Source organism: Octodon degus, unplaced genomic scaffold (assembly GCF_000260255.1).
Source record: "Octodon degus isolate 3935 unplaced genomic scaffold, OctDeg1.0 scaffold00028, whole genome shotgun sequence".
NCBI lineage: Eukaryota > Metazoa > Chordata > Mammalia > Rodentia > Octodontidae > Octodon > Octodon degus.
Genome location: NW_004524604.1, coordinates 2,236,811 through 2,251,986, shown reverse-complemented (window position 1 = coordinate 2,251,986; position 15,176 = coordinate 2,236,811). Strand labels below are relative to the sequence as shown.

General features: G+C 40.9%; 1 protein-coding gene across 3 annotated transcripts in view; it reads right to left on the bottom strand.

Moving 5' to 3' along the window:
* The window catches only part of Uso1 (USO1 vesicle transport factor), a 66,901-nt gene that overhangs the window by 21,805 nt on the left and 29,920 nt on the right, over nucleotides 1–15,176 (bottom strand). For all 3 annotated transcript variants that reach the window (XM_023713006.1, XM_023713005.1, XM_023713007.1), the window contains 6 exons: nucleotides 13,805–13,907; nucleotides 13,615–13,670; nucleotides 9,881–10,001; nucleotides 5,704–5,882; nucleotides 2,318–2,458; nucleotides 33–121 (listed from right to left, as the gene is read on the bottom strand). In XM_023713006.1, coding sequence (XP_023568774.1) covers nucleotides 33–121; nucleotides 2,318–2,458; nucleotides 5,704–5,882; nucleotides 9,881–10,001; nucleotides 13,615–13,670; nucleotides 13,805–13,907 — 689 coding nt within the window. The remainder of the gene's footprint in view (nucleotides 1–32; nucleotides 122–2,317; nucleotides 2,459–5,703; nucleotides 5,883–9,880; nucleotides 10,002–13,614; nucleotides 13,671–13,804; nucleotides 13,908–15,176) is intronic.

Genomic DNA, 15,176 nt, shown 5'->3' with positions numbered 1-15,176 from the left:
CATTGAGAAGAGTCCTGAGCTCCCTTCCCTACCTGGGTGGGTTCGAAGGTGCATTCACAGAGGCAAAGTAGTCTTGGTTTACTTGGCAGCCACGAATGACTTCCGAGACAGTATTGATGGTCTGTTAATTAAGAGGGGAGCAAAAGATTATTTATTTAGAGAAAGTAAGTTAAGGAAGAAAATCTGTTTTCAAAAGAAAATGTTAAATTCTGCTTTTTGTTTTTAAATAACAAAATTCAGATACCCTCCAAAACAGCTGCAGCATTATGATCCTGTAACATTTTGCCAAGATAAAGTTTTAAGGATTGGGATGCAGCTCAGTGGTAGAGCATCTGTTTAGTATGCATGAGGCCCAGGCTTCATTCCTCAGTATTAAAAAGAAAAAAAATAAAGGAGAGTATCAAGTTTTTGTAAACATTAAGCAAGGACCTCTAAATAAAAAAATGGTAATATACATTTAAAATCTAAAACAACTACTAATAATATCCTCTAAGAGCTGAGAATCTATTTCTACAAAATGAGAAAAATTCTTTAAAATAGAATCAGAGGACACATTTAAAATGTAACATATAAAGTCAAGTGTGGTATTACCCACCTGTGATCCCAGCATTAGGAGCTTGGGGCACCAAAAGTTTGAGGCCAACATGGGTTACAGAGAGAGTTCAAGGCCAGCTCGGGATATACAGCAAGACTCTGTCTCAAAAACTAAACCAAACAAAATCTAAAATAATACTAATGTACTTTTAGTAGTAGTAATGTATTAATGTATTAGAAACAACAAAAATTGAAGGATGAAGGTAGAAAACCCTTCACGAAAATAGAACAGAAAAAAATATTTCAAAACAACATGCTGGTGCTTGGTGTGGTAGAACACACCTATAATCAAGCATTTAAGAGGCTGAGGGAGGAGGACTGCTGAGAGTTTGAGGCCAGCCTAAGCTATATAGTGTGTTTAAGGTCAGTCTGAACTACATAGCGAAACCCTGTCTCAAAAAGAAAACAAAATTTAAAAACATGCTATTTTTGAAAACATTTTAATTGTCAATTAAAAATAAATTTAAAAATTTTAAAAACATACTAGGTCCAGAAAGTCTAGCAGTCTATTACTAGAATTGCAGAAAAAGATCAGAAAGAAGAGGAAGTTATCAAGAACACCAGAACAGAAGAACAGTCTAGCTACAGAGTCAAGTGACAAAAGTAATTGGGGAGGATCAGCCAAATAGCTCAGTGGATTAAAGCACCTGCAAGCAGGCACAGGGGCTGGGGGTTCAATCCCTGGGCCTACTGTACCAGCCAGGCGCCCAGGGTGCACTGAGATGGCAATTGAGAGTGGGTGTGGTGGCGCACGCCTGTAATCCTGTAATCCCAGCACTTGGGAGGCTGTAAACGGGAGAATCACTACGAGTTCAATCTAGTAGTGAGACCTCATAGTGAGACACTGAACACACCCTATACCCTTCCCTAAAATACAGAAAAAAAAAAAAAAAGAAAAGAAAAGAAAAGAAAAGAAAATTAGGGAAGGAGAAAAAGGTCCCTAGTACAGTGTATCAGCAGTAAATTTTAGAAAATGAAAAAACATTTTCGAAGCTTCTAAAGAAAAAAGGTGAAATTTTTAAAGAAGGAGTAGAAGTCAGAAGACACCCCAGTTAAGGGGGTAGGGATGATATGAGATTCATATAACCACAGAGCCCACACCAAGAGAGGAAAAGGAAATGGAGAGGGTCAGAGCTCAGCTGGGGCCAGAGCACAGCGGTTCTGAGGGAAGTGGGAAGGGGCACAGGACACCATAATGGTGTCTGCAGTTACACAGAAGGCTGGCAGAAACGAGTACAAGTACAGCACACAGAGAGATGCCCGCCTCACAGACACAGGACTCAGCTTAGCACAATCAGTGCTAGCTTGGCATTGCCTCAGCACTATACACTGGGACTGTCCTTTGAGCATAAGTTTCAGCATGTGACGCAGTGACAGGAGGGAGGAGAGTGAGACTGCCCTGCTTAGAGAGCAGTGAGGCCCAAAACAGCTACTGTAGTTAAAGAACTTTTACTATTTGCACTTTTAATGTCCTTTTTTTGAGACAACAAATGTAAACAAACTTTTCCTCTATTAAAACTTAAGTCATACTGAACACAACCATTACATATGTACAACATGGGAAATCTTTCTGGGTAGATCAGCTAGTTGGGCTCTGACACAGGCTCTGTACTCTAAAGCCTGAAGGAAGACACTTGGCAAGCAACAGTGTCACTGTTTCATTCAGGGAGATAAGCACATAACCTAACATGCACAGTGGTGGTCCACTGTGGCTACTCCTCACCTCGGTCAGGATGTCAGCAGGAACCCCAGTAGCCATCAGGATGGTACACAGCTGCTGCAGCAAGCCGCACTGAAACATGGCCTTCTGGCAGCTGCTGGTGGCCCCGGGGGGGTTGGTGGGAGACACCAGCACCCGCACAAGCTGTGACAAAGAGAAAACACTATTTGTCTTTTAAACATCTGGAAAGAATGGAGACAAATCTGGTCCAGATGAACAAGAGATCTGTAGGACATATCCCTTGCCTGCTTGGCCAGACCTAGGTGCATGTACCTTCACGCTGCCATGGCAACCATGCAGGGCCAAAGCATATCACATCACACTATTTACTCCCATAGCACCAACTGACCCAGTCAGGTCTAAATCCCAACCCGTAAGTACAGCACTGGTGACACAGCAAACATTCAATAATGAAAAACAATTTGGTTCAGGATGACAGATTTAGTGAAGCAAGGAAAAATTACCTAATAATACAGTAAGTCTGAAAATAATACAATCAACCTCCACAAATATTTACAGAGAGACAAAAGCTATAAATATTTACAGAGAGACAAAAGCTCACACCTGGAGACACAGCAGAATGTAGTTCTGTACCAAACTACATCCCTAGCATTAGAACCAGCATTAGGCAAGGGGCTGGCCTCTTTAACTGCTGCACTCATTAAATCTCTACAATTGTACAATTCCTCTAAACTTCAGCATCAAATTCCAAAAACATAAAAAAGTGGGCTCAGGCCATGTGTGGTACTGCATGCCTGTATTTGCAGCACTTGGGAAGCAGAGGTAGGAGGCCTGCTTCAAGTTCGAGGACAGTCTAGGACTACATAGTAAGACCTTGTCCCCCTTCCCAAAAAAAGTGGGCCCAAAAGACTATACAGTGTGTGTGTGTGTGTATATATATATATATATATATATATATATAAATTAAATTTAAAAAATTTTTTATTTGGGCTAAGGATGTAGCTCAGTGATACACTGCTTGCCTAGCACGCACGAGGTCTGGGTTCAAGCTTCAGCAACACTTCCCCAAACCAACAGCAACAATAACCTAAGTATACTCATTACTATATCTAACAAATTAACAATAATTCTTTAATATCACTTAGTAGCAGTTGAGTGCCTCTACTGACTTTGCAAGTAGAAAAAGTAATTATCAAATTCCTAAAAGACAATAAAGTACGCAGCATGGCTGAAGAAAGAGATTACACTTCTGATAAGGGACAATCTAATAATGCTATTCAAATAGTATGTAAAATATTATCATGAGAAAGACTTGCACTATCTCACAATAAAACTAGAAGATACTTGTAGATGTTATATCAAGACAGATTTTGACACACAATATATATAACTAAAAAATTATTCCAAACATATTTTCCTGGATTTTTCTCTGCAAAATATAAATAAAACTCTTCAGGTAAACCCATAGTACCAGCTACTACAGAAGGTGAGGTGAGAAGACTGTTTGAACTTAGGAGTTCAAGGGCAACCTGAGAACAGAGTGAAGATCTCACTATCTTAAAAAAAAAAAAAAAAACAACCAACCAACCAACCAAACAAAAAAAACCTTAGCAGATCAATTCCACTCTCGATGCCTACAAATTCAGCTGTGACTGAAAACTAAGATGCATGTGACCAACAGGAAAACGCTCGCGCAGTTCCTTCAGTGTACCACAGAGGAGCTAGAGTTAAAGCTGCTAGAACACAGCCACAAAGACAGATCCCTGGAATGACACACTCAGGAAAACCTGCATCTCTGAAGATATGAATACATAAACCACTCAGACTGAGTTCATCTCAGCCCCCAGGCTTGAGAATTATGGTCCCTATTAGTCTAAAAAAGGAAAGCAGTTTGTTGTTGTAGTTCTGGGGAGTAAACTCAGGCCTTCTGCACAACACTATATCCCCAGCTTTTTTTACTCTTTAATGTGAGACAGGACCTTGCTGAGATGCCCAGGTTGCACGGGAACTTATTATCCTCCTGTCTGAGCCACCCAGGTATGTGGAATTTCAGGTTCTTGCCACCAAGGAAGGAAAGCTTTAATAACCTAAGCAAAATCAGTGTTACAGTTTATATCTAGATGTCCCTTCAAGAGTCTCATGTGCCCACTGATGTGGTTTTAGGGAGGTTCCTGGGTCACAGGTGTGTGACACATCTACTGATGGGTTTATCATTGGGTGTGATGTGGGGACGTGAAGCACACTGGGTCACTATGGGCATGCTCTGGAATGTGTGTGTGTGTGTGTGTGTGTGCGCGCACGCTATATCTCTCCTGCTCCCTTGATGCCACTGCTTCTCACTGCCATGCCATGAGCTATCTCTTCTCTATCATGCCCCTCTACCATGCCACCCTGCCTTGGATCCAGTATCTATAAACTGTGAGCCAAAATTAACCTTTCTTCTTTGAAGCTGTGGGTGCTGGTCACTGTGTCTCAGCAATGCTAAATAAGTCCATTAGTACAGACACTTTTTTTGAGACCAGGTCTCATAATAGTATTGTTGCAGTGGGCCTGGACTGGCTCAAGGGGACCTCCCTGCTCAGCCTCCTTAACGTAGCTGCGGCTTCTGGTGGCTACTACCGTGCCTGGCACAACTTACTCACTTTTTCAAAGTAAAAACAAAGAACCAACTCAGTATGTAACTGCAATATTGTATTTTTCTGTATATGCTACCCTCCATTAAACAAATTTGATGGGGGTCCGGGGAGATGGCTCAGTAGAATAAGCGCTTCCCTGGCAAGCACAGGGGTCTGAGTTCAATCCCCGGTTCCTCCAAAAAAAATAAAAAAATAAGTAAATAAAAAAAACAAACTTGAATTTATTCTCTAATGTAAAACCCACCAGACAACTATATATATATGTATTTGCTTCAAAATAATACAAAAGAGGGGACGGCCAAATAGCTCAGCGGATTAAAGCGCCTGCTTAGGCAGATGCAGGGGCCAGGGGCAGGGGTTTAATCCCAGGCCTGCTGTGCCGCCCCCATCCCTGGTGTGTGCTGAGCCCGCGATTGAGACTTGGAGTTGGGTGGGGGGCACGCCTGTAATCCCAGCTTGTGGGAGGCTGAACACAGGTGGATCACTGGACTACAATCTATGTAGTGAGACCCTATAGACCTTGTAGATCCTGTACTGAAACACCAAAAAAAAGGACAAGGGAGGCATAAAAGATAAAACAAAATTGTGAGATTAAAATCAAAGCTGGAGTGGAAAGCAGGGAATTTCTCTTTCTCTCAGAATATAACTGTAAATTTCGATATTAATATCAGTTTTTTAAAGCCCACCTAAAACCTAGTATCTATAATTTACCAAATACAATCAATTTTCTCTCTTCTGAAAGAATCATTATGGTGAAATTCTGTTTGTGTCCAACGAGAGCACACCACTTACCTGTAGCATTAGATGTAGATTTGTCACTTTCTGTGCAGACCAGCCAGAATTCTCATCTCCAACTTCAAACCAAGGTTTCATGCGCTGAATATATGAGCCTTCTTTAAAAAAATTTTGATTGGAATTGTTGTTTTTTAACAAGTTTTGGAGCAAAATCAAACAATCTTCAACGACTATGCCTGGGGAGAGGATGTAAAATGTAAAGTCTAAAAAAAGTTGAAGGAAAATTCAATCTCCAACCCTGGAAAAAACTTACTGCATCTCCACACCTAGCAGCTCTCTGGGTGGCAGGGCAAATGCCACTGTGAACGGACTACTGAGCATGAAGGATGCAATCTGTCTGCTCTTTCTCCATCTCTCAACTTCTACGTCCAACCACCCACTCACCACAGCAACTCTATTTTTCACTGAAATACAAGATTAAAGGAACAATTATCATGACCCAAGGACTAGGTTAGGATCCCCGGCTCATGCTTGTCCTGGTGTGGATCTCTTCATCATCAAAGGAGTATGTGTCTGCACAGAGGAAACTCACGAGCATAGGATGATGTGGACACCCAATTTCTCTATCTTTTGGCATAGATAGAAACAGTGCAAACAGAGTATCAATATCCACACAGTAGCTAATCATTAACACTCACTGAACGAATCTCTATCTTATACAATCTCTAGGAAGCACTGGCACTGTTGTCTCTCTTAAGACTGCCTTTTTTTTTTTTTTCTTTCGGGACCGGGGATCAAATTCAGGACCTTGTGCTTGCCTGGTGGGCACTTATGTCGCTAAGCTGTATCACCAGCCCCTTGGTTTCTAAAACATGATTCTCCTCCGGTTTTCCTTCTCTCTCTCAGGCCCTCCCCAGGTACTCTTCAGAGTTCCTGTCCTCCACTGCTGAACCATTTCTCTGCCGGCAACACTCCTGCCTCCAGGCAGCTCCAAGCACACTGCTATTCCCACAGAGCATACTTCCAGGCTGAGGAAGCACAAGGGATTTCCTGTCCTCCTCAAAGCAGGCTGAACTTCTAAGCCACTTCCTACGCACACTTTGGCTCCCACTGATTGGCATACCTGTCTACAACGATCAATTACTTTAAGTAACAGTTCTTTTAGTTGCAGAAAACAGACTACAAATAGTCTCTATATATTCTCTCCCTCTTACTTTTCCCTTTTATAGCTTGCACTAGTAGTGCGGTACATTTACTGTAGTACATTTGTTTCAACTTGTCAACAAATATCAACTTATGACTCAAGTCCTTAGTTTGCATTCAGGTTTGCCCTTGAACCCTGTGCAGTTCTACAAAGTACTATGGATCTTAAATATAGTCTTCAGTGTCTACTATTACAACTTCATACAGAATAGCTTCTCTGCCTTAAAATGTCCTGTGTCACTCATCCATACCTCCTTCCCCTACCATGGAATTCCTGTAATCAGCAATCCTACTGTGTCTATATTTTTGCCTTTCCCACAATGTTATAGTTATAATTACTTAGTAATATGTGTTTAAGTTTATTCTACATCCTTTTGTAGTCTGTAACTCTTCTTTTTACTGTGACTGTCTCATTGTATGGATTACTAGAGTTTGTTTATCCATTCACTTACTAAAGGACATTTTGGTTGCATCCTAGTTCAGGCAATTACAGATAAAACATTCATGTGCAAGCTTTGGTATAGATATAAGTTTTAAACTAATTTGGGTAAATATCAAGGAACTTGACTTTAGATCAAATGGTTATACCATGTTTAGCTTTGTAAGAAACCACCATATTGTCTTCCAAATTGGGTTTCTACCATTCCGCACCCCACTGGCAGTGTGAGTTATGTTCATACAGTCTCACCAGTAGCTGGCGGCAGCAGCCACATTCTTCATTTTCACCATTATAACAAACATGTAGTAATGTCTTAGGATTTTAATGAGTTCCCTAAGACATAGGTCTTAAATATCTTTTCCTACATATACTTGCCTTCTGTATATCTTCTTCGGTGTGGAATCTGTTCAGATCTTTTGCCCCTTTTTGATTGGTTTATTTTCTTATTGCTAAGTTTTAAGAATTCTTGGTATATTTGATCTAAAGTCCCTTTTCAAACATATGTTTTTGCAAATATTTGCCCCCAGTCTGTGTCTTCATTCTTTCAACAGTGTCTTTGGCAGAGTAAGTTTTCAATTTTAATGAATTTTAAGTTTAATCTAAGCATTTCAAAACTTACTGATTTCTTTCTTTCAAGGATCAGGCCTTGGCATCATATTTGAGAGTTTCTAGTTCATTGGTTATTAATGAAACTTTATGTAAATTTGCAATGTGTAAATGTGAAAAGAGGTTATTTTTATGAGCACTAAATGTAAGTCTTTGATAAAACTCAAGGAAGCAAATCATTAAAAACAGCTGTCTAGTCAAGCACGGACAATACAAATCTGAAAAACAGGGAGAGCTGTAAAAGAGTACAAGCTCTACCTCAAAGAATACAGGACAAATGCAGGAGCAATGAGTATAAGAAAGATGAGAACCTGAAGCAGCAGACCCATATACTCAGAAAAATTCCTGGCTCTAACTCAAAATTAATACATAATATGTACACTTTTATTTTACTAATTTAACATGCACATTTTCATGCTTTTTAGGAGTCTCTGACTGGCCAGTCCTGGTCTCCCAATGAAAGGCCTGGTCTAAGACTCTGTGTCCTAAAAGGAACCACTGTACCCACCTCATCTCCACGATGTGATTCTGCACTAAAACCCACACTCCAACTGGCAGGCCTTTGCTGCAAGGCACCCAGAGCAACTTCTAAAACCCTGAAGGTCCCCATCACTTAAAAGAGCTGCTACTCTCTGTGCTAACAAGTCAGCTAATCCCACCCTGCTGTAAACCTGTTTCCCTCAGTCACCTCCCGAAATGCCCACCTCTGACTATCAGTGCACTCTTACTTTCACTCTCCTCCATTTAATCTCCTTTCAAAGTCTTGCAGGATGCTGCTTGAAAACCTCAAACACTAGTTAAGACAACGTGCTGCCCGCTCAATGGCTTCCTGAATGCTCCTCATCTTGAGCGACCTACTTCATGCTGTGAGGGTCTCTCGTAAAGGTAGCTCCTTCTCAGCTGCTTAAGTCTCAGAGCTGGAAGGCCGAGCCTCTGATATTGCAGCCAGGTGCTTTCCTCTACCTGCTTCCAACAAACTCTTTATTTCCTGAGGGCTGGGGCTGGCGCAATGGTAGCACATCTGACACCAGATCAGAAGGTTGCATGAAGGCTGGGGCTACGCAGCTGTGCCATCTCTTCCCACAGTAGTCATGTAACAAATCTGCAGGCACCATCCTTCCTCTTGGAAAACATCACTGTCAAAATCTCCTTTCCCAAGTCCTGCTATCACTTTTAAAGATTTTAATGTCAACTACAACCCACATGATATCTGGAACTCCTAGTTCTGTGGCCTCCCTTCAGTGACAATTCTCAATCTTTTACCAAAGCTTCCTATTTTTCTGGCTAATGCACTAATGTTCTAAGGCTTCCTTAAGACTTTCAACCCTTCAATCAAATGACTTTTTCTCTTAAAAAAAAAATTACTTTCTATCTTTACTTCCTTCTCTGCCTAGCTTAAATTATACAAACCTTCATTTTGCCCACTCTACAGACAATCTGATAAGTTCTCTTATTTTTCTGTCATTTCATAAAAATTGCTGGAAAAGCCCAAGCCCTGTGAAACACTGACCTTCTCTGCCACCTCTGTACTACGGCAGCTGGGGCACAGTGTTCCATAGTCATCCTAACCAAGACATAGCACTGCTGTGAATCCTGGTGGACACCCTCTTCAGGCCTCCCTCTCACTGGAATCTTCCTCAGTCAAGCAAGGAACTCACACCCCTGTTGTCCAGAAGGCAACAACCAACCATCTCCCTCTGTCACACTCACCACATGACACTGGGTCAACTCAATTTGTACCATCAATCTGAAAAGGTCCCTGTGCCTTCCCCTAAACCTTACATAGAGAAAATGTGGTAAAGCAGCACTTAAAGAGGTACAAGTAGGATTTTCCAAAAATGAAGAAAGACATCAGCTTACATTACAAAAGCCTAACAAACATCAAATGAAAAGAGGAAATGCACCCTAATACACCATAGTGAGACAAGGTGTTTGTGCCAGAAGCCAGCCATTCTGAGCACACAGCAGTCTCCTCATACACTCTACCTCCATCACTGCTCCCCTCCTCTGTGATAATGTCCAGGAGTCTTTCAAAAGCATTTTCAAAGGCAACTATTTTCTGAATTGCACCATTGCTTCTTGTCAGTGCCTGAAGTAATAAAACGCCCTAGGAGAGAAGAAAAATAATGTACAGTAGTGTATGACATTTACAAGACATCTTAAAATTAATATAAAAACCACAGATGTTTAGAACTGGCAGGAATTTCCTAAGTTCAATTCCTTTATGTCCAGGGAAAAGAAGGACCGAGAGGTAATTTGCCTCCCCATGGCTATAAATCTCAGAGGCACAGGGCCTTGCCTCAAGCCACATCTACAATTCCTAGTTCTGGTCTCTTCTCACCATTTATGGGATATGAACACCCAATTCTGCCATACTCCTCCATCATCACACAGCACTCACTGTACCCAATGAGCAGAGCTGGATTAGCTCTTTCCCAGGAACGTGACTGTACCTGCTGGCCAACATTACATTAACAACATGGCCACAATCTCGCAGACAAAGTCAGATGTAAACATATGGCCCTCAAATCCCAGTCAAAAGACAAGAGAAAGATGAAAATTCACACTTGCTGCATGTGATATCCTGCACAGAAGCAGTCTCTGCCTCTGCCTTTTCAGTTTTCTCAGCTTTGGCTAAGTCACATTTAGTTTATTTTGCTACTTTTTTATTGTTCTAGAAAAATAACTCTTCTGCTTATAATCCATTTCTGCTTATTTCAGTAAAAACAAGTACTGATGAGCCATAAGGCATGACTGTCAAAAAAGCAGCAAGAATTTTATGAAAACCAACACAAATATTGCTTCAAAAGAGGAATGGTGAGCAGTCAATTCAAAGGTCCCTCAGAGCCAGCCCACTGCCAGTGGCTGCATCAAAGGAAGGGGCATCCACATGACGCTGAGACAGCCCAACCCCGTGGCCACTCTGCTGGCCTTCCTGCCAGTCAGGTCCGTGCACTGAGCCCGGGGCAAAGATAAGTGACGCCTGCAGAGGCTATCTGTCTCCTACCCGTGCTGCCAACTGAACTTACCTCAACAATGGCAAGAGGCAGTGGAGGAATAGTGCTGTGTTCTGACTGAGACTGGCGAATGAGTCTGAAGACTCACTGCCCTGCTTAAGTGCTGTGTAACTTCAAGTGAATGACAGAAAAGCTGCTTCGCAATATTCTCAACAGGTAATGACAGCATTTCAAGGGGTTCCTAATGAATTCTACAGAACCTATTATCTTTTGGGGTCTAAATATGTTAGTTTCTTTCCTCCTTATCCTCTTGAAAAGGTTATTGAAGCCACGGAGAATATGACTGTAAGACATGTAAAATGAAAATCTAGACAATGCAACAAAATAGAACTGAATTCTCAATCATAAAACTAATGAGAGCCAACACATATAAACAATCATTTGATCTCAAAAAAGGAGGAAAAAGGTTAGGAACAGAAAGAAAAGAGGAAAATTAAAGAAAAAAAAGCCTACAATGCAGCTGTATTCACAATATGAGGATGGGACTAGAGATACAGCACAGTGCTAGAAGGCTTGTTTCACACCTAATACTGAGTTTGAGTCCCTGAACCATACAAAAGCCAAATTTATAAATGGTAAGGGTATTAATCAAGGCAAGATACCCAAATTGCTAACAGACAGATGCTGATAGTAACATAATTCTTGCCAGGTGTACTGGCTGATACACTGTGTCAATTTGAGAAGTTTATAAGTTTAATTAAGTGATTCAGCAGAGAGCCAGGATTCTTGTATTTGTAAATATCCTCATCTTGTGAAAGAGGATGGCATGGATATTGTGTGAATTCTACACCCCCAGCCCAGGGTAGTTTGTTTACAATGTAAGGAGAAAAGAGAAGCTTGCTAGAAGCCACAGCTGCTGCCCTTCCCTTTGCTTTTTGCTGTTTTCTGCTGCCATTTGCCTTGGAGTCAGCCGAGTATAGACTAAAACCTCCACAAACTGTGAGCTAAATAAGCCTTTCCTTCCTCAATTTTGGATGTTAGGTATTTTGTCCCAGGAACAAGTAAAAACTAACTGAAACACCAGGTATGGTGGTACATACCTATAATCCCAGCACTCTGGAGGCTGGGTGGAAAAACAGCAAGTTCCAGGCCAGTCTCAATTACAGAGTGAGAGCCTCTATCAACATCTCCCTAAACAGACAATTCTTACAATAGTTAAAGATCAAAGAATAAAAAAATGTTAAGTGTGGTGGTACATAGCTGTAATCTCAGCACTCTGAGAGGCTGAATCAGGAGGACCACAAGTTTGAGTGAATTAGTGAGACCATGACTTAAAGTAAAATATAAAAATGAGCTGGGACTGTAGCTCAACATGAAGGCCCTGGGCTCAATTCTCAGTACTATCACCATCAAAAAACAGTATTTTTCATGAGATATATTTAATGTCTATCTTTAGCTTCTATAATATTGCATTTTATGATACACCTGTCACAAAATTTTATGTAAATTATAAATTATCTACATGAAGCAGAAGTTAGTACTTTTGTTTCTGCTTTGGCATTAGCCAGGTAGGCAGCTAAGAACAGTGAAGGGACTTTCAGTAGCAGTGCGAAAAGGGGCAGGGCCTAGAAGCACGAGTACACGAACTACCAAGAACAAGTCACTCAGCCTCAGCAGCCCGAGTTTCTCCCTGTGTTTGTGGACATGGACATTGAACTGGCTCCATAAGAAGCTTTCGTTCAGTGGTAGGAAAGCTCTAAAAGGTTTGCCCTCACTGCTTTAGCTCCACAGTTCAATTTCTTCCACCTGCTATCTCTATCTAAAGAATACTGAATTCCTGATTTTTCTATGGTGTTGGGCACTAAACTCAGGTCTCTGTGCATGCTAGGCCAGGCCAAACAATACTCAGTTCTGACAAGCTGTAGGTAACAACAGAGAAAGCAGGTCAAGCAACACAGTATGGTATATGACATCAATATGAAACACTCAAAAAACATCAGGCCAGGGTTTCGCTTCATGGTGGAATACTTGTCTCACTTGTACAAGGATGTGGGCTGGGTTGCCAGCAACCAAAATAATAATAAAAAATGTGCAAACCTATATGCAAATACTAAATTAAGAATCAAAAATAACTCCAAAGCAAAACATGCGCTGTAGTCAAACAAAGATTATCAAAGAAAATTACTGGAAACGCTTTGTGGCACTGCTTTGCAAAGTTACACAAATATTCAAGGTCTAGGAAGGTTTCCTCTGCTGTCAAGAAAGTAAACAGAATTCTGCAGGTAGAGTTCTGGGTCAATACAACCTTTCAGAAGGCAAGGTAAGAAAGCCTAATCTGTGGGAGAAAGATCTCTTTTTAATGTATGAAGGACTGACTCCAGGTCCTTCTCACTGAACTCTCTATCTAGCCCATTTTTATATTCTGAGACAGGATCTTGCTAAATCACTAAATTGCCAGGCTGGGCCTGAACCTGTGATCCTCCTGCCTTAGCCTCTCACAGCACTGGGTTTACAGGCCCATATCACCCAACTGACTAAGAGTAATAAATCTCAATAGCAAAATAGTTTGTATAGCCTCAAATACTGGGTAGGCAGAAAACAAAGGGATAGTGTGTTCTTGTCTATATAACCTAAAAAGATTTAAAAGACTGAGCATTGTCCAACTTTCTAAATCTAACCTCTCTGTTATGACAAGGGTCAACAATGATTTTAACTACAATGAGAAAAAAGCTGCATATCCTTGGCGCTTTCAGTGTAACTTACATCATTGCGTATAACTTCCCTGGAATCTGCTAGTAAGTCCATCAGTCTTGAAACACCTAGAATAGACAACCAAGAGAAAAATACTGGTGTACCACAAAATACACTAATGCAAACCACAGTTTATCAGAACATGATCTAGAAAATGGTTCTTATTTTTAAACCAAGATTACAAAAAGAAGTAGTCACGTACCCATGGGACTGACTAAAATAATTTGTTGCACCTGAGGACCTAGTTGTTTTAAAAGAGAAGTCAGAAGCTTCACACCAGGCCAGCGAACATGGAAATCAAACTCCTACAATATAAGAATTTAAAATATTTAACATTTATAGTGCACATTTTGAAGATAAACATTCTTTCAACAGTAGTGGTACCAGAAACTAGAAGTAAAAAACGCAAATTAAAAAACTTAAAAAGTAATTTAAGAAAATCTAGTAAAATTAAAGTAATTAAAATATTGATGGCATATAGCAGCAAAATAGAAATGATACAGATAGCATTTTATTCTTTTATGTATTTAGTAAAAGGGGCCGGGGAGATGGCTCAGTGGAATAAGCGCTTCCCTGGGAAGCGCAATGGTCTGAGTTCAATCCCCGGTTCTGCCAAAAAAAAAAAAAAAAAAATGTCTCTGTACAAAATAGTAAAAATACCAATATTTGGGGGCCTGGCCCTAGCTCAGTTCTTTAAGTGGCTGCTTCCACAAAGCTGTCAGCCTCAGGTTGCTGGAGTTCAAACCTCACACCTCTCCAGCTGGCCAAAAGTGCCCTGAAGGCATTCGAGGAACAAAAAAAAAAAAAAAAAAAGCCTTATGTATTTAGTAAAGGGTCTACAGGGTCTCACTACACAGATAGGATTTATAGTGATCCTCCTGTTTTCAGCTTCCCAAGTGATGGGATTATAGGCTCATGCCACTATGCCCAATCTCAATCACTGTCTCAGCACACCCCATCTCAGCATCCTGAGGGCAGGGCCAGCACAGCATGTAGAGGATCGAACCCTGGTCCCCGCATCTGCCTAAGCAGTGCTTTAAAATCCTCTGAGCTAGGTATAGATAGTATTTTTTTTTTTTTTTATTTTAGGGAAGTGTCTATAGGGTGTCAGGGTTTCACTACTAGATTGGACTTTAGTGATTCACCTGTTTACAGCCTCCCAAGAACTGGGATTACAGGCATGCGCCCCCACAACCAGTCTCAACTGCCATTTCAGTGTGCCCGGGGAGGGGGGAGGGCAGCTTGGCAGGGTCGGGATCAAACCCCTATCCCCGAGCCTGCTTGCAAGCACTTTAATCCGCTGAGCTATTTGGCCAGCCCCTACAGATAGAATTTTAACAGATTATATTTTCCTGAAACATGTTATGGGCCTCTTACATGTATGTAGAAGTATGATACCATAATCTTCACTACTTCTGAAGATATACTCAAAGGATGATTGAAATACACAGTGAATTTTTAAATAAAAATATATTACAATAAGACACATTAGGGGCTGGGGATATAGCTCGGCAGCATAAGTGCCTACCTAGCAAGAGCAAGGTCATGAATTCAATCTCCAGTAAAAAAAAAAG